This window comes from Bemisia tabaci, chromosome 1, assembly GCF_918797505.1.
Source record: "Bemisia tabaci chromosome 1, PGI_BMITA_v3".
NCBI lineage: Eukaryota > Metazoa > Arthropoda > Insecta > Hemiptera > Aleyrodidae > Bemisia > Bemisia tabaci.
Window position 1 is genome coordinate 34538380 of NC_092793.1, and position 20542 is coordinate 34558921.

Genomic DNA, 20542 nt, shown 5'->3' on the forward strand with positions numbered 1-20542 from the left:
GGGTTCAAATCCCGAACATTACCCCGAGGTATACTGAACCGAAAAAAGAAAACCGCAAGAGCGGATGGTCACCCGTTTCCCTTGAAATGGCCGAAAATTGGTATTTCCAATGAAATACTTCGATTTTCCCCTTTTCCCGTCCCTGTTTTCGATCACTTTCGGTTGCAATTTCGAAATTTCCTTCTGCGTGCAGATGCTTCTATCCCTAAGTTTTACTAAACCGTAAGAAAATGAAAATCGAAAAAACCCGAGTTTGTGTGTTTTCGAACTCACTGATTTAATTGTCGTGAGGAGTTTATCAAAATAATTCCGAATCCAATACGTTGCCCAGGACGCCCGCAAGAGCGAAAAGTTGTTTCTCCGTATAGTAATGCATCGGAGATACGAGGTTGTTTACGCGCACCGCGCCGAACAGGTTGAATCCTGTCGCGTGATGTCACAGCATTTATGAGGTTTTGGGGGGTATTTTTCGATGGATTTTGGTGGAAATTGGTAGCGAGCGGTATTTTTCGACGGAAAGCTCGAATTTTTGGTCAGATTTTCACAATTTCATAATCCATGATGGCGGCCGTGACCTTAAATGCTAAGTCGACCCCTGTTCGATCGATTTTCGTGAAGGTACGGAACCTTAGACGCGTCTGTCCGCGGCGTCCAGGACGCCGCGCCGATAAATCTGCCCGATGATTTTGCGTGGAGACGGCACCTTAGCGGCGGCCACGGTGGATCGAGTCAATGGGAGGGGTCGGTCATCGCGCATCACGCGTCTTATTTTCTCTGATTACGGAGATTTCCCACCCTTAGAATAGAGCAAATTACACTCATCTAATGTATTTTTCGTTGTAGATTCCATTTTTCATCATTTTTCAGCCGAATAACGAGTTTTAATAGGAGTTTGACACACTTTTTCATGACTATTGAAATTGGGATCCTTGATAGCTGTTTTTTCACGTTACTTTCGGCGAATGGGACCGCAAGCATCTTCCATAAAGAATAATTTTGCAGAACTTGACTCAAGGGCATTACTTGAGGAGTGAGGGAGGGCGGCTTTACAGCTCCCTCACTACGAAGGTTGCCATATTTCTTTCAATTTCTGATAACATCGTTTTTTGTTCATGTTAATTGGTTTCTCGCAATTGCATACTGACACATATACGGAACATTCTGATAATGTTCATTTTTCTTCTCTTTTCCTCCAGCCAGTCAATAGACGTTTTCATTTTTATGAACTCTCTACTCTTTCAAATGTTCAACAAATATGCATATTTCAAAAAATAGATCAATATATTAAATAAATAAAAAAGAGATGTATATACTGTAGCTTCTTTTTATCGAGTCATCCTAGAAGATTATTATAGGTACTTATCACCAGATAAAAAAATTGAATGTGCAGAGAAAAAAAAAATTATATCATCTTCCATTACTTCGTTTTGTTCTTCAATGTTTGGAGTGAAGTTTGAAACATATTTATTGAATAAATATGAAAATAAGAAGAAATTTATTTTTCATGCAAGTTCTGATCCCTTGAAGAACCTCTGAGAAGGACTATTGTCTCTTGAAGAAATTTCTTGTATTTCTTCTTTTTCAACCCACAACCAATTTTTAGTTTCTCGCTACCCTAGGGTAGAGAAAGTATTGTCATCCTCCAAGGGGGGGGGGGGGGAGTTGAAATTTTATGTGTATGGAGCTCATGAAAGAGTTCTAGGTATGTTGAAGACATTTTGCAAGAAACGGGACGTGTGTAATATACAATGCGCAAAACATACACCTTAAACTTTATCGCACAATATAACGTTGATCGAATCTACTTCAAAGACTAACAGAAGGTTAATGTCTCGTCCAAAAATATCAACAAATAAGCCAAAATCAGTGATCAGTAGAAAAATTATCGAGATTGAAGGATATCGTGTGATGCACGATTTTATTGATGGCAATAGAGCAAGATCGGATTCCCAGCAGCCGCGACTTCCTATCATTCAAATGGACCGTTTTCGCAGATTAGCGGATATTAGCGGCTAATTATTACATAATATCATTCCTGATAGTGTACAGGAGGCAACCCAACAAAGGATTTTGCGGACACTTGTGGACATTTTTTTATCGAGCTATTTTAACATTTTTTTGGGCATTTTTTTTAAAGCAAGCTTTGGAGGTGGTTTTGGTCCTCCTAAAAATATGCCAATGCACATTCATGATATACCAAAATGTTCCTTAAAGGGAGGAGAATAAGTATGTTTAATTGAAATTTTGATGAATATGCCACAGAACTCATGCAAAAGCGAAATAAAACCTTGAGAATTAGACGGCAAATTTGATACCACCTGCAATGTCAGCTTTAGGCAACCCGCATGTCAAAGCGGAAGGGTTCAAAGATCCTAGAACCGTGGATACATTCATTTTAGAAGCTTAACTACTAGAAAACCAAGAAAAAATATTTAAAATCAGACTTTTTTTTTCGTCGCCCGTGACCGACCTCTTAGTCCAGGCAAATAAGCCATGAAAGGGGCTATAGCCTGCAAAAATCCCGGGTAGCAATGTTTTCATCGATTCCTATGTAATTTTTGATGCTGAATCCGAATTTCAACTTTGCGCCATTAAATTCGGACCGGAAAGTTGCCAAATTTGGCAAAAATGGCCTAAAATGGGCCTTTTTTCCAGATTATGGCCTGTAACTTGCCAAAAATTGACCTGACGATAAAATTAGTTATTTTCAGAAATAAAGGTCGTTAAATTTCCTATAAAACCGTTCCTATACACTTTTTTGCTCAGGGCAAAATCAAGCGCGCTGGCGGGCTCCGAACTTCGTAAAATGTGCGAAAATTGCGCATACTGTAATGTGTTGGGTTATCCTTATTATTTACATCAATTCATTTCAGTAAGTGTAAATTTTATCATCTGCACTTAATTTGTCCAGAAATTACTCGTCGGACGATTAAAACAGGAGACATCGGGCAAAAACCGTGAAAAACACAATTTTCGCTCATTTTTTAAAGTTCGGAGCCCGCCAGCGCGCTTGATTTTGCCCTGAGCAAAATCGTGTTTAGAAACTGTTTTATAGGAAATTTAACGAGCTTTATTTCTGAAAATAACTAATTTTGCCAAATAACTAAAAGTTGCCAAATTTGGCAAAAATGGCCTAAAATCGGGCTTTTTTCCGGATTATGGCCTGTAACTTGCCAAAAATTGATCTGACGATAAAATTAGTTATTTTCAGAAATAAAGCTCGTTAAATTTCCTATAAAACAGTTTCTAAACACGATTTTGCTCAGGGCAAAATCAAGCGCGCTGGCGGGCTCCGAACTTTAAAAAATGAGCGAAAATTGTGTTTTTCGCGGTTTTTGCCCGATGTCTCCTGTTTTAATCGTCCGACGAGTAATTTCTGGACAAATTAAGTGCAGATGATAAAATTTACACTTACTGAAATGAATTGATGTAAATAATAAGGATAACCCAACACATTACAGTATGCGCAATTTTCGCACATTTTACGAAGTTCGGAGCCCGCCAGCGCGCTTGATTTTGCCCTGAGCAAAAAAGTGTATAGGAACGGTTTTATAGGAAATTTAACGACCTTTATTTCTGAAAATAACTAATTTTATCGTCAGGTCAATTTTTGGCAAGTTACAGGCCATAATCTGGAAAAAAGGCCCATTTTAGGCCATTTTTGCCAAATTTGGCAACTTTCCGGTCCGAATTTAATGGCGCAAAGTTGAAATTCGGATTCAGCGCCAAAAATTACATGGGAATCGATGAAAACATTACTACCCGGGATTTTTGCAAAAACCACAAAAAACGCGACTTTCGTTCATTTTTCGAAGTTCGGTGCCCGTCAGCGCGCTTGGTTTTGCCTTGAGCAAAAAAAAGTGTAGAAACTTTTCTATGGGAAATTTAACGAACTTTTTTTTTAAAACAACCAAATTGTCGTTAGATCAATTTTGGACGAGTCACAGGTCATAACCCGGAAAAAACCAAATATTCGCTCATTTTTCAAAGTTTGGAGCCCGCCAGCGCGCTTGATTTTGCCTTGAGCAAAAAAAAGTATAGAAACTGTTTTATAGGAAATTTAACGAGCTTTATTTCTGAAAATAACTAATTTTATCGTCAGATCAATTTTTAGCAAGTTACAGGTCATAATCCGGAAAAAAGGCCGATTTTAGGCCATTTTTGCCAAATTTGGCAACTTTCCGGTCCGAATTTTATGGCGCAAAGTTGAAATTCGGATTCAGCGCCAAAAATTACTTAGGAATCGATGAAAACATTGCTACCCGGGATTTTTGCAGGCTCTTTTCCTTGTTTGCCTGGACTATCTACCATTGACTCGATCCATCGTGGCGGCGGAGAGACCATGGAGAGACGCAGCGGAAAACGCCGATGGAGGACGCTCCGATTTGTCGCCAACAGATCGGAGCGGAGACGCCGACAAATTCCGCTCAGTCCGCTGCCTCACCTACCGATTTTGGAATGTGTTTAGTTCGACAAACCCACGAATCGATATAAAAATTCGTGAATCGATCAAAATTGGACTGCATTTTGCAATTTGGAACTAGAAATTCTGGCTCATCTGAAAAAACACGTATGTGCAGAGGGAAATTAATGGCACGTACGTTGTTTTTAAACCGGACCAAAATGTATAGTTCCAAATTGCAAAATGCAGTCCAATTGTTCCGATAAGAAAACGTTGCCCAGGTCGTCCGCAAGAGCGAAAAGTTGTTTCTCCCTCTAGTAATACATTGGGTGTACGCGGTTGTTTACGCGCACCGCGCCGAACAGGTTAAATCCTGTCGCGTGACGTCACAGTATTTATGAGGAATTTTCAGGTTTTAGGGGGTATTTTTCGACACATTTCTGTGTTAATTATGATTCGGAGGAACCTTTCGACGGAACACTCGTATTTTTGGTCAGATTTTTACAATTTCCAAATCCATGATGGCGGCCGTGACCTAAAATGCTGTCGACCCCTGTTCGATCGATTTGCGTGAAACTGGGTATCCGGGAGTACTTTTCGACAGGAAACTCGAATTTTCGGTCTGATTTTCAAAATTTAAGAATCCAATATAGCGGCCCTGGCCTGAAATGCTATCTCGGCTCCTCTTCAATCGATTTTCGTGAAACTCGGTATCCGGGGGTATTTTTCGACGGAAAACTCGAATTTTTGATCAGATATAAAAATTTCGAAATCTAAAAGGGCGGCTGTGGCCTAAAATGCTTAGTCGGCTCCTGTTTGATAGATTTTCGTGGAACTCTGTTTAAGGGAGTATTTTTCGATGGGAAACTCGAATTTTTTGTCAGATTTTCAAAAATCAAACATGGCGAACGTGGTCTAAAATGCTATATCGGCTCCTGATCCATCCAGGTTTGATAAATTCGGTATTAGGTGGTATATTTCAACGACAAACTCGAATTTTTGGTTCGATTTTCAAATTCAAAAATCCAAGATGGCGGACGTGGCCTAAAACGTAAGTCGACTCCTGTTCGACCGATTTTCGTGCAACTCGGTATCCGGGGGTATTTTTCGACAGGAAACTCGATTGTTTGGTCATATTTTCAAAATTCAAAAATCGAAGATGGCCTAAAATGCTAAGCCGCCTCCTGATACATCGATTTTAGGGAAATTCGGTATTACTGGGTATATTTTTACGAGAAACTCGAATTTTCGGTCAGATTTTCACAATTTCAAAATCCATGATGGCGGCCGTGACCTGAACTGCTAAGTCGACCCCTGCTCGATCGATTTGCGTGAAACTCGTTATCCGGGGGTATTTTTCAATGGGAAACTCGAATGTTTGGTCAGATTTTCCAAAACCGAAGATGGCGAATGGTGTAAAATGCTATCTCGGCTCTTGATCCATCGATTTTACTGAATTTCGGTATCGGAGGGTATATTTCGACGCGAAACTCAAATTTTTGGTCAGATTTTCTAAATTCAAAAATCCACGATGGCAGCCGTAGCCTAATATGATTTCTTGGCTTCTTTTTGATCGATTTTCGTGAAATTCGATATCAGGGGGTATTTTTCATCGGGTCAATTTTCGGGCAGATTTTTATCATTTCAAAATCCAAGATGGTGGCCCCGCTATTTAACGCTGTCCCTGTTCCTAGAACATCAATTTTCATAAAACTTGGTGTAAAGGAAGATGAAGTCGAAAATGTTGTCTTCTCATCGATGTTAAAAACTATGTGGAGCGGTGGCGGCTCGCAGAGCGAGTGGCAAGTTCATCGCGAAGCGAAGAAGTGGGGGTCCAAGGGCACTCCTCGGCTAGGCGTGTCAGCTCGCGAAGCGAGCTAATTACGGCTAGTTTGCTATACAAAGTAAAGCGCCAATTAAATTTTTTTAGTTGATAGATGTATCAGTATTATCAGAGGGCTGTTTTGCAGCTGCAAAACAGCCGCGCAAATCTAAGAAACTGTGGAGAGGCAGGAATGGGCTGTTAACTTCCAAGATGGCGGCCTTTAGCCTGGGTAAAAATGGCCGACTGAACTTAGGTCTCGATAGATTTTTGTTCTCAACATTTTTATGCATATCCCTGCCAAATTTCAAGCATCTCATTGCAATTTAGCCGCGAAAATCTGATATACCCGGGAGAGACGGCGCTAAACCGCTAATTTTCAAAATGGCCTCCAATAGATGGGGTAATATGGCCGACTGGACTTGAATGTCAATTTTTTCTCATTCTAGACACACTTAAATATATTCCTTCCAAATTTCATGTTAATAGGTACCATGTTTAGGTTAGAACGTCTGAAAAATGAGATAATAATTGAAATCAACTTATGGCGGCTATCTTGGAAAATGGCGGCCAAAATACGGGGAAACGTGGGAGTTCCAGCTTGTGTTCCGATGGAATTCGGTTCTACGAGTAGGTACCTCAAACTACATTTTCACCAAGTTGCATGCTGGTAGCCTAATTTGAACTATTCGGGTGATTTTTGACCCTAAGCGACCCCTCCACAAACCACCAGCTAATTTTTTTACAAGTTCTCTAAGATCGTGAAAGTTTATGTCACCCAATGCGCGTTGCCATTTGTAGTGTTACTCACATCAACTGTGTTGACTTCAATTCCCGTGGCACCATTACAATTGACTGAACTTATCAGTTTATACAAGTTTTCACTTCTAAGAGCAATTAAGGTAATTTCGTTTAAAGTATTGTAAATTTTAGCGCAGTCATCCAAAAAAACTACATGGTAACCATTGTCGCTAATGCTTGATACGCTTAATAAATCACGTTTCATTTCTGGCACATAAAAACATTATTGAATTCAGTTTTGATTAATTTACAGAGACATTATAAAAGACAGACATCTTACCTAGTTTTTCAGCCTTTAATATAATGCCATCAGCTACCTTAATTTCGAGGGGGTTTTCGAGATAGGAAAGTTCTGTAAGAAGTGATTCATCATTTACAATACAGGGTGAGCGAAAAGTCAACGACCCCCCCCCCCCCCCATTCTAACTTTTGAACGAATTGAGCTAAGGAAATGAAACTTTGGGAATGTTCCTATCTTAAAGGGGACCATCTTTTGAGGGGGTCAAGATGTTGGTCCCCCCCTCAGGGGGGGACAGGGCCCCCCCAACTTCTTTTTTTCAAATAGCAACCCCTATCTTGTGATACCTCATTCGAAAGAGCATAAAAAACTAAGAATTTTGGCGCAAACCGCAGATCAATATCTCAATTTTTGACCGAGTTATGATAGGTCAAAGGTCAAATTTGACCTATTTTCAAAAAATCTTAACTCCGGTTCAAATTATCGTAAAGAAAAAAATAAAACGGGAAAATTTACCAAATTGTGTTCACTTTTACGTAAAAATTGCAGAAATCACTTCGATTTGATTTTAAGGGGGGCTCGGACCCCCAAATACGTCAAATCAAAGGTCATTCAAGTTTCCCGCGAAATAAGCCAATTTCCTCTGGATTTGCCTCCACATTATCTCAGTAAGGTCAAAATCAGTTCAACATTACGTTGACAAGTCCCCAAATTTCGGGAAAAAATAAAAAAACGAAATATGACCTTTGAATTGACGTATTTGGGGGTCCGAGCCACCCTTAAAACTAAATCGAAGTGATTTCTGCAATTTTTACGTAAAAGTGAACACAATTTGGTAAATTTTCCCGTTTTATTTTTTTCTTTACGATAATTTGAACCGGAGTTATGATTTTTGAAAACAGGTCAAATTTGACCTTTGACCTATCATAACTCGGTCAAAAATTGAGATATTGATCTGCGGTTTGCGCCAAAATTCTTAGTTTTTTATGCTCTTTCGAATGAGGTATCACAAGATAGGGGTTGCTATTTGAAAAAAAGAAGTTGGGGGGGACCAAAATTTTGACCCCCTCTAAAGATGGTCCCCTTTGAGATAGGAACATTCCCAAAGTTTCATTTCCCTAGCTTAATTCGTTCAAAAGTTAGAGGGGGGGGGGGAGGTCGGGGACTTTTCGCTCACCCTGTATGGTCGCTATACCCACTGTGTAAAATGAATTCAACAAATAGATTTGAATTAGAAAAATGGCTTGCAAATACGAGACTTACGGAACTAGAAGTTGAAGTTACGTAGCAATTCCCACTGTTCAAGGTATCTTCATCGTTTGGAGAGTAGTAGTAATTACCAGACGTTGAAGCTGCGTTGCTTTCGTTGAAACCTCTGCTGGGTCTTCTTGCATTGTATCTTCTGCTGCGGTAACTTCCATGCCAACGATTGAAGTCGCCTGAATCTCTTGAGCCACGATTGTTCCTCGGATGTCCTCTTGAAGAAAAACCACCTTGGTTGTTACTGTAGCTTGAACAGACGTTAACATAATGTCCTGTGCCACCACAGCGATTACAAGAGTTGTTGCTTCGCACCCACGATCTTCTGCTGAATCCACGACTTCTTCCACGGTTGTAGGAACGGTTAATACTAGAGTTCCCTCGGTTTGGCTTGTGGGCTTGGAGATTAAGGGCTTTAAAGTTATCACTTAGCAAAGGCTGGAATCACTTGATTTCTTTTCAAAATAGATAATTATCTTCTTTTTCACCAAATCAGCTTTGCGCTGAGCAACTGGCAAGGCATCAACAATGTCATGCAATTGAGACATAGAATCAGGAAGGATTAACAAGAGATAATTGAGATGATCTTCATCGCTGACGTTTTCACCGGAATTCTTGAGGTCAGTGATGTTTTTCTCAAAACTTTTGAAAAAAGTAGTGGGATCTTCAGGATCAAACACAGTCTCGAGCAGTTTCCTCTTAATCATCAATTTCATGGAGGTATTATGTGGCATATCGACGGTGAAACTACCAAACCACGTATCTCGGTTTGCGACGTCGCAGACTTCCTGTCATACTTTATTTTTTAAATGAAAAACTACTTAACATCCAGTCTTGAAAATTTCTGTGATTTTTCCTCTTTGTGCAGAGAAAATTCCGTGAAAATTTCAAGGAATGATATTGATTTAGTCTACTTCAAAAAAATAGAATATGAGCGTAGATTTTTAAACACCGCAAACGAGATACGTGGTTTGGTAGTTTCACCGTCGATATGTGTCATCTAATTTGGACAGCATTTCTTTCGCGTTGTTCTCATGTCTAATAAGGTCAAGGACTGAATTAGATACGGCATTTACCAAATAGTTCCGGGTTTTGATTTCTATTCTGCAATTCGGCAAAATCTTCCTCTTCAATATCTTTGGGAACTCCATCGATGTCGGGGTCCACAGTTTCGTAGCTTTCTTTGAGTTTTAAGAGTAGCTCTAGTTCATTGACTTAACATTCCCTAACTTAATTCTAACTTGAACATTAATCGCGCTGACAAGCGGCACACTGAAAAGTAGCTTCAAAATCAGGGCTTTTTACAGTTTTTTGCCCACGTTTCCCGTTCTCCTCAGGGAGTTGGCCCTCCCTTATTCCATTTAAAACCTCCTTTTACTCTTTTCAAGACGTCTTTTGCATTTGAACAATGCCACTTTCCGGTACCCTCATTTATTGCTAAGATATTCAAGAATATTTTGTTTGTTCACAGTTGGTGTGTCCCTGAGAGTATGTAGGTTCATCGATGAGTTCATAAGTACTCAAACTAGTGCATACCTTCACTTACTCTCGATGTGAGGTTTTGGCTGCCAGAAAACCTTTGACTCTAATGCATCTCTCTTCGTACAAGTAAGTCACAATATCAAACATCGTGCGGATAACAGCATTAATTAAATTAATAAAAAAGAGCAGCAGAATTGCCTTATGCTGTGATAGTTTATTATGTGAATGTTATATTTTGCTTAGCCGAAGCTTTTCGACCACACCCAGTCATCACCAGGGTACAGAATGACAAAAGAGCATGAAACTACATAAAGCATAAAAATACAGATACAAGCACTAACTACCAATAAGCAACTACATTTTTTACAAGCAAAGGCGTGCGACATGCAGAACACATTGGTGTATAACCTTAAAGTGAATGATATCAAAACAAAAACCTTGACAATAGTTGAGTTTCTAACCACTAGGGGCAGCATCATACGGGCAAACAATTTATATGGATATAAGCTGAACAAAGGAGAAAAAGTGTTCTATCTCGATATTACAAACATGTATACTAATATTTCAGGGAATGAAGCAATTGATATTGTTACAGCTAAGCCAATTGAGTCTAAGAATGAAACAAAAACTAAAACCGACCAAATTATTTGCATGCTACCTGCTATTTTACGCCACAATTATTTTTCTTATAATGGTGAACATTACTGTGCTTGTAAAGGCTTGCTATGGGAGCTCCACTCTCTAGCACTATCGCCCAAATTTATTTGAACGATTTTGAAGAGGGCTCCATCATGAACCCATGTAATCCTTTCTATGGACACATCAACAAATGAATCGGCTCATGCAAAAACTGCTAATGTCCATTTTCTCTTATTTTGAGTAAACTGCAAAAAACTGTAGAAGCCTTTTAAATGCGGGATTTAAAAATGTTCAGAAGTTGATTATTACAAGAGTGGATTGTAGAGAAGGATCCCTAACAGTTTCGAGCTCCTCTTCTGTCTTGGATGGAGTAAATAAAAAGAAAGGACTCTGAACATAAGCGGTTTTCGCACGATACGTAATAATCGCCGAGTTTTGGAGCCGTTTCATATTTTCAAAATTCACTCTAAAGATGTTAAAGCGGTAGATTATCATTAACTTAAAGTTAAAAAAATAAAATTCCAGACAATGGACCACTAGACAAGGTACGAATTTAAGCAATCTGATACATGTTTCTTAACTAGAATTTCACGTAGAACACGATTCACACAACGAAAATTACTGAAACCAACTCCTAACAAAGATATTAACGTTTTTATTTCATATTGGTTACGAGGAATTTGAAGTGCCCGCTCACAAGAAACTCAAAGCTCTACGTGAGTCAAATCGCGCATTACAACGGTTTCAGCAAGCTTCTCAATCGAGCAATGTTAATTTCCCACCATGTGTTGTTCAAACTATTAGCAATTAGCTATAGCTGAGCCAAAGCGTCAAGATTGAGGTTGCCAGATTTTTATATCGCAGAGACTGTCATGATAACGTTTAGCGCGGGATGTGAATCACGTAGAGCATTGAGTTTTCATGAGCGGGTGGTTTAAATTCACGCATCAAGAATCAATATTTATCTCCATAAGGAGTTAACTGCGGTAATTTTTTTCGTGCGCATCGTGTTCTGTGTGAAATTTTAATTACGAAACATGTATCAGAATGCTGAAATTCGTACCTTGTCTGGTGGTCCATTGCGGTGCTTAAAATAAGTTTCATCACAAAACTTCTAGCAGTAAACTGGACACTAGCGGTTTTTGCATGATTTGTGCGTGGACGGTTCTAAAACATCGAAAAAGCATATTTTTCAGCATGCCTGTCATTCAAAATAAGGTCATACTTACGTATTCTAAGGCGCTGAATCCGAATATGACCTCCGTTTTTTTCCATCACCCTCAAATTTTCCGGAAAAGCCGATTTTACTCGGGAAAATGATCATTTTTGGGCATTTTAGGTGTTTTTTTGACTGTTATCCCCTGCAGAATGTAGGTAAAATTTTTCGTAGCTACGAGATTCAATTAAGCCGATGTCTTTTAACTGATGAGTCAAAAAATGACCTTCATTTTTCCCGTTCACCTCTCAGTTTTCCGGGAAAGCAACTTTTTCCCGGGAAATGAGCAAATCCGACGTATATTTGTCGTGCATGCAATTTATATTTATAAATTTTCCTGGCCCGTGGTGGTACGTTACTTATGTACTTTGAGCTGCTAAATCCGAATATCACCACGGTTTCTTTCTATCACTCTTCAGATTTCCGGTAAAGTCGAGTTTTCGGGGCCTAAAATTGTGTATTGTAAAAGCTTTGTCGAATCGAAGTGTACCTATTCAATATTCATTGTATAAATGTCTCCGATATGCGATACATCGATTCCTTTGTATTTTGATCTGTTGAATTCAAATATGATCTCACAATCAGATTTTTCAAATCACCCATCATTTTTCCGGAAAAGTCGCTTTTCCTCAGAAAACGCTCTTTTCAGATATTTTTGCGATGATTTTTCTGCTCTAAGGAGTTTCAGAAATTCTATGGTGGGTGATAACGAATTTTTATGGTCATATTCGGGTTTTTCAGCTTAAATTACATGAGAATCTATGTATCACACATGTGGAAAATGTTTTGAATTTCCCTGGTAGTGGGAACAGTCCGATAAGCTTTTGGCCCGGAAAAATCGGACCATCTAGAAAACGGGGGGGGGGGGGTTGTCAAAGATGAGTGGGGGTTCAATTCGAGTTCAGTGCCTCTTAATACAGCACGAGAGACCTAAAGAGGATCTTGGAAAATTTCTGGAACTCCTTAGAACAGAAAAATCATCGCAAAAATATCTGAAAAGAGTGTTTTCTGAGGAAAAGCGACTTTTCCGGAAAAATGATGGGTGATTTGAAAAATCTGATTGTGAGATCATATTTGAATTCAACAGATCAAAATACAAAGGAATCGATGTATCGCATATCGGAGACATTTATACAATGAATTTTGAATAGGTACACTTCGATTCGACAAAGCTTTTACAATACACAATTTTATGCCCCGAAAACTCGACTTTACCGGAAATCTGAAGAGTGATAGAAAGAAACCGTGGTGATATTCGGATTTAGCAGCTCAAAGTACATAAGTAACGTACCACCACGGGCCAGGAAAATTTATAAATATAAATTGCATGCACGACAAATATACGTCGGATTTGCTCATTTCCCGGGAAAAAGTTGCTTTCCCGAAAAACTGAGAGGTGAACGGGAAAAATGAAGGTCATTTTTTGACTCATCAGTTAAAAGACATCGGCTTAATTGAATCTCGTAGCTACGAAAAATTTTACCTACATTCTGCAGGGGATAACAGTCAAAAAAACACCTTAAATGCCCAAAAATGATCATTTTCCCAAGTAAAATCGGCTTTTCCGGAAAATTTGAGGGTGATGAAAAAAAACGGAGGTCATATTCGGATTCAGCGCCTTAAAATGCATTATGATCACCTAATGTCGTCCAGGAGGCATTTTTTTATTTTGGTTTGTTGTACAGTATAATGAGGCATATAACGAAAGATGGTCATTAGCGGTTTTTAGCAATATTCGGACCACGCCCCCCCCCCCCCCCCCCCCCCTGAAAAGGGCTCCGATCCCAAGGAACAAACATTTTCACTACATTAATGAGTGTGTCTGACCTCCGAGAGTATTTTAACCAAAAAATCTCAAAATTGAAAAAAATGGTCGTTAGTGGTTTTCGCACGAGCCGATTCAAATATTTTAGGTGTCGATGATATCTTTTTCATTTTCCGAGATCCCCAAAGGAATGTGGCATCTTTTCTCAGTTATGTAAATTCAAAATCACCGCACATTCAATTCACAATTGAATATATGACCTCACTTTATGGATAGATATATACCAGCAAATCGGATTGAAAATATAATCGTAAACCTACAACAACAGATTCAATGATCCTGTTTCATTCCAACCACCCAAGAGCACATAAAGTAGCTAGCAGCATTCATAGCTCAGCTTTTACAGCGTTAAATATGCCATTACAACCAGCAGATCTGAACGCCGAACTGAACACCATCAGATATTTGTGCCTAAAAAATGGTTACCCTGCGTACTTGATAAATCAGATTTTGGAAAAACGTTAAATGCAGAAGCGGAATCACAATAACCCTAAACTTGCTGATTGTCATGATAGGAAATCCATTCCACTAAGTTATTTCAATAAAGCTAGCCATATAGTAGGTAGCGCTTTCAAACGTTTTGGTTACCAACCCGCATTCCATTGCTCCCCTAATTTTTTGAAGAGTATTAATAATAATATCCCAAAAGTAGATTACTTAGCACCGGTGGAATTTTTCCGTCGTCCTTAACAGATCTTTATTGTGTGATAAATTACAAATAGAAACGTTGTTAACAAGATGAATGTTGTGATTAGTAAAACTACAAAAACCCTCAAAAACATTTTCGGGCAAAAAATCCGGTCGAGAAAATTGACGTGTTACATCTTATTAACCAAAAAAATTCCCTTTCACCCCTCCAAGATGGTTGATAAAACTAAGTAAGTAACTATGAGATGGCAAAAAGCTCTCTTAAATTCTCAGGGTCCATCAAGGCCACATATGTCCAAAAACTTACTCTATATGGTTTAAAAAAAAAGAAACAAAAAATAATCCCTTAACAATAAGAAAATTTAAAAAAAAAACAAAAACAAAAACCGATTATGTGGTTCACAGATATGTACATAAATCCTTCGAATGAACTTGAAATCACAAAATCGGTCGAGAAAATTTAAAAGAATTTTCTCCTTCAATTATGAGTTCCGCAACAAGCACGACTCGCTTGAAGCTTTCCATACACGAGCCGCAAGAAACTAATTTCTTCTTTCTTACCTACTGATTGTGAGGAGAGCGGGAGCATTTACTTTTTCCTTCATTTATACAGGATGCAACAAGCATGACTCTTGCGTTTGCAGAAACCCTTTCATTAAGGAGATCGCGAGAGCCTTTACCGCGTTCATTTCCAAAAGGGATTACTCCAGAATTTCATGCATTTTAATAATTTAAACGATTCATCTGTTCTTCTCTTCTCTCCTTCTGTCCATTGACAGAGATACACAATTTTTCCGACTCACTGACGCGACCGGCTCGATGCTCTCAGTGAAACGATGCCTTTTTATCCCTGATGCCAGCTTCAGTTTTACCAGTGGACCCATTTTACCACATAAGTACATTTCAGACTCTTTCGATTAACTTTGCTGCATCTAAATCATGGTTGCTTTTACTGTAAGCTAACCATATGATTTGGATGGTGAGAAGGCTAAAAGTTTTCGTTTACTTTTCCTTTTTTTCATTTTCACGAAATGGGTCCCATTTGACAAAAGGAGTTACTTAAAGAAATTGAATTAAGTTTCGATATAAGAAAACTCACACCCATGCTGTGATGTAAGTGTTATTCTGATTTTTTTTTTTTTTTTTTTTTTTTTTTTTTTTTTTTTTTTTTTTTTCTTTTTTTTTCTTTTTTTTTTATACCTTAGAGGTAATCCACACTTGTTTACGCATCGAGCCGGTCGCGTCAGTGAGTCGGAAAAATTGTGTATCTCTGTCAATGGACAGAAGGAGAGAAGAGAAGAACAGATGAATCGTTTAAATTATTAAAATGCATGAAATTCTGGAGTAATCCCTTTTGGAAATGAACGCGGTAAAGGCTCTCGCGATCTCCTTAATGAAAGGGTTTCTGCAAACGCAAGAGTCATGCTTGTTGCATCCTGTATAAATGAAGGAAAAAGTAAATGCTCCCGCTCTCCTCACAATCAGTAGGTAAGAAAGAAGAAATTAGTTTCTTGCGGCTCGTGTATGGAAAGCTTCAAGCGAGTCGTGCTTGTTGCGGAACTCATAATTGAAGGAGAAAATTCTTTTAAATTTTCTCGACCGATTTTGTGATTTCAAGTTCATTCGAAGGATTTATGTACATATCTGTGAACCACATAATCGGTTTTTGTTTTTGTTTTTTTTTTTTAAATTTTCTTATTGTTAAGGGATTATTTTTTGTTTCTTTTTTTTTAAACCATATAGAGTAAGTTTTTGGACATATGTGGCCTTGATGGACCCTGAGAATTTAAGAGAGCTTTTTGCCATCTCATAGTTACTTACTTAGTTTTATCAACCATCTTGGAGGGGTGAAAGGGAATTTTTTTGGTTAATAAGATGTAACACGTCAATTTTCTCGACCGGATTTTTTGCCCGAAAATGTTTTTGAGGGTTTTTGTAGTTTATATCAGCTCGTTTTTGAATGGAGAAAGGTGTGGCCATAAAATATTAAGTAGGTACTATTGGCTATTTGAAAATCCTGAATGAATGGAAAGTAAACAACATCTGCTAAAGCACTAACACATTCAGCGGAAATTTTAATAGCACCCACTGACTTTGTGATCAGTCTGGAAATAGGTAGTTGAAAGTAGTGGGGCTACCTAAGGTAGTCAAATGTATCAGTATACCTATTGGAAAGGCTCACAGGAAAAGGGTGACAGGGGAGGGGGAGGGGTTAAATAGCTATCGAGTTGTCATTTACCTGCGTGAGAAAATTAATGGAAAAAGAGTATAACTTATTGTCATAGGCATTACACTGTAAGCTTATTCCAAGTGTTAAAATAATTTTGCTCATTTGTTTCAACTACGCACATCATCCCTCTTAAGCGCACCTATGTTTGTATTAATGCTAGCAGCAAGTTTTTCGATACTGAATTTCATCACTCAGCAACCTATCAGATGATAATGGAAATTCATGAGAGCGTTGCCTTATAAATCATAGGTACTCTGTATGGAATGATGAATTATTCATGAAACAACCAGTGAATTAAGTAGTAGAGCACAAATTTTACCAAAATGAGTCTATTTGATGTGGCATGACTTTAAACCAGCTAGGTATTTTCATGACTTTTGGGATTATTATTCTTTAGAGCATCCAAACATCCAAACTTTGTTCCTACAGACTCTAGGTACACCATACTCTAAGGAGCATTGTAAAAGAAAAATTGTCGATGATTGCAATGAAATGAGAAATATTTTCATTTCCCCTGAATACTTAATTTCTCATTGAAAATTTGGCAACAGGCATACTTATCGCATAAGATGATCTTCCTAACTTGAGGGTGCCAGCAGCCTGATTGTTGAAAGTTTGTGTTTGAAAGGTAGACACAGATGACATTGGTTAAAAGGTGGAGCGTTATTGATCAAATATGTCTTATCGCTGCTTTATCGTGCCTTTGTCTGGTGGAATGGACAACATACTGTCAGAAACTTAAGAGATGCCTTTAGCTTGTCTAGGGTTCCACCCATCAGAGGCACGACAAAACAGCGACAAGACATAGCGCCGACCAATCACGTACCGCCTTTTGACCTATGTCATCTCTGTCTACCCGAGAAACACACAATTTCGACAATCAGGCTGCAGGTTCTGACAATGAATACCTATTAAGAGAATTTCTCACTGACCTTATTAAGTATCGGCCATTGCAAAAAAATACCTGCGCATGCAATGAAATAGCTTGTCTTTCTCTTGGATTAATTTCGAATAATATCGCTTCACCCTAAAAGTCAAATCATATACTTGCCCACCTAGGTAGTGCCAAAGTTATTTTAAAAAATGCAATAGCCACGAAGAAAGTATTTGGTCGTAATACAGGCATTTTAAGGATAAAATATTGCAAAATTTACCTCTTATATTCCTTGAGTTTTTAAGGTTCACTGACGGACATCAACCGAAACGGCAATCTCTTGATAAGAGCATTTAGTTAATATATGGAAGGTGATATGCGAGCTTTCCATTTCTTCTCATAAATGATACCTATCGATCTAATCACATTCAGCCTTGGACGATTAGCGGTACAGAAACTAGGTAGGTCAATACTGAACTCCGAACACCTGATATTTTACGTGCACTGTTTCACTGGAGTAATTACATGCTGGGAGCTGAGCTTAGAAAGCACTCGCTAGGTCAAAATGGAATAATACTTCAGTAACACATCTAGCAATAAGTATAAATAGCAATAAGTGGGTGCAAACATAACCTTATGACTTGATGTAAACAAACACTCAATACGTGAATGGCACAGAGGCTCCCTCTAGCAAACTGGTCCTCATTTAAAACAGAGAACTGAGATTAAATATCCATTAACAGGGTGGAGATTATCCCCTCACATAAGCAGCAAGAAAGAGGGGCGGCGATTTAAACAAAGCTTTCCATTCCGATTTAGGTGGGTATATCCTCTCACTTACTGGGGCTGATGCGATCAGGCAAGGCTCATAGACAAAGTAAGGATCATGAAGACATACTTCTGGCTGGATAAAAAGATAATTGTTAATATAATTGTATTCAGCCTTGATTGACACAATCGCACTTATTCCAATGGAACTAGGTAGGAACTGGCACCTACGTATGTTACTACTGTAGTCCTCTTAACAGATAAGCAATTTATTCTGTTACGCTTTTGTACGGAGGAAGAATGGACGCACCCATTTCACACGGTAATCGATGCAAGAAAATGAAGCCTTCATTGTGTTTTCATCATCAACTTATGAAATTATGAGAATAATACGAGTACATACCTTTCATTAAAGACCTTGTTACTAAAGTTGGGCAAAATGATGTTTCTAACAACTCCTGACGCAAAATCAAAGAGACTCAGAAGAAACCAATTTGAGCAAATGCTCACAGTCAAAGACCTTTGATTATGTGACATTCAGTTGACCTATGATTGAACTGTTCCGAAAAGGGATGGAATTGTGCCTCACATACTCAGGTACGCAAGCCGCGCGTAACAAGAACGGTAGAAGAGATAGGAGGATTCCAAGATAAATCATGAAGGAAACATGTTCTTAATGTAAATAACATACACTTCAGAGAAGCATAATCACTCCAGAGCACATAGGTTGATGGCAAGATATAGAGCGAATAAATTTTGGTCGAAGTTCAGTGACAGTCGCATGTGAAGACCGAGGCTCATGTTCCAGTAATTTTTAGACTTTAGTAGTGAGAATACATTCTGTGATGTAAATGCTGCTTCCTTTGGAGAGTTTGGCACAATTTCGGTGTAATTTCTTTGACGTAATTTACCGGAATTACATCTATCGCTTCGGTCAGGTACTGACATAAACATGACGACATAACCTCCCTTAAAATTTTGTCACATATCGTTCAATAAAATAAAGATATCACTTGAACATTTTAAGAGAAATTAAGGTATATCGGGCTCCAGTAGAACACGTGAGACGTAATAATAAGAGTACGTACATATAGTAGTTAGCATCTACAAAGAATTAAACTCTTATCCAAATTAGGTAAATCTATTCACAACTAGTTAAAGAGGTTGGTAACGACCGACCAGAAATCTCTTGAGATTTTTAAGAAACCAATGAAGTAGTGTATCGGGATAAAAGTGGGCGTAATAATATAAGTGTGTAATATTAGTCAGGATCTAAAATGAATTGAACTTTTAAATTAAATCTGTTCATTATTCACAAATAAATAGGTACAGTAGATGGAGGTTGATAACGACGACAGGAATTTCGTTCCCGAAACTCGGACGAACCTGAACAGAATGAACCAATGGCGTTGAACCATTATACAGGGTGTTTCAGACCACCCGTACCAGGCCTTTTTCTCGGTTGGTTTAGGTCGTACGAAGTCGGAGACCGCGGGGTTGAATAGGGAATTGACCCCAAGGAATCCGAATTTTGTGGTCCCGAAACCCCCCCATCCCCCCTTGGGGGGTAAAGGGGGGGTCACGATGCTAAAAGTCACGGTTCCCGACCGAATTGCGGATCGATCGCATCAGAATTGAAAAGTACGGAAAATTTCACGTGAAATTGACCCCTAAAAATCCAAAATCGGACCATCCAAGGCCCAAAAATGATCCCCTAAAGAGGGGGACAGTACCCCCCTCCATAATTTCTCTTTGGTCTCAAAATTGACGTAAATTCTCCAGAAAAAGACGGTTTCCCAGGTAATCGACCTCGAGAAATCCAAATTTCATGGTCCCGAAGCTCCTCTAGCACCCCTTGGGGGATAAACGGGGGGCCCAATTTTAAAAATCGGGGCTCCTTTCCGAATCGCAAATTGATTGCATCCAAATTGAGGACCAGAACACATTTACATCTTAAATGACTCCTAAGAGTTCTAATTGACCCCTTGATTGGCAGAAAGTAACTCCCTGAGGAGGGGGGCTTTGCCCCCGCCTAAAATTTCTCAAGATTCCTCAATGGTCACAAAATTGACGTCGATTCTCCAGAAAAAGACGGTCTCTCATGTAATCGACCCCGAGGAGCTCAGGGAACATGAAATTTAGAGTCCTCGGGGTCGATTGCATGGGAAACTGTCTTTTTCTGGAGAATCGAAGTCAATTTTGCGACCAAAGAGGAATTCTGAGAAATTTTTGGCGGGGGCGAGGCCCCCTTCCTCAGGGGGCTACTTTCTGCCGTTCAGGGGGGTCAATTAGAACTCTTAGGAGTCATTTAAGATGTAAATGTGTTCTGGTCCTCAA

At 38.8% G+C, this 20542-nt stretch overlaps 1 protein-coding gene across 2 annotated transcripts in view; it reads left to right on the plus strand.

The window, feature by feature from the left end:
- The window catches only part of cos (kinesin-like protein costa), a 143835-nt gene that overhangs the window by 9384 nt on the left and 113909 nt on the right, over positions 1-20542 (plus strand). Inside the window, exons 2-3 of one of the 2 annotated variants that reach the window (XM_072300250.1) lie at positions 9020-9143; positions 9995-10131. In XM_072300250.1, coding sequence (XP_072156351.1) covers positions 10112-10131 — 20 coding nt within the window. In that variant the 5' untranslated portion in view covers positions 9020-9143; positions 9995-10111. The remainder of the gene's footprint in view (positions 1-9019; positions 9144-9994; positions 10132-20542) is intronic. The other variant, XM_072300248.1, reaches the window with a different exon arrangement.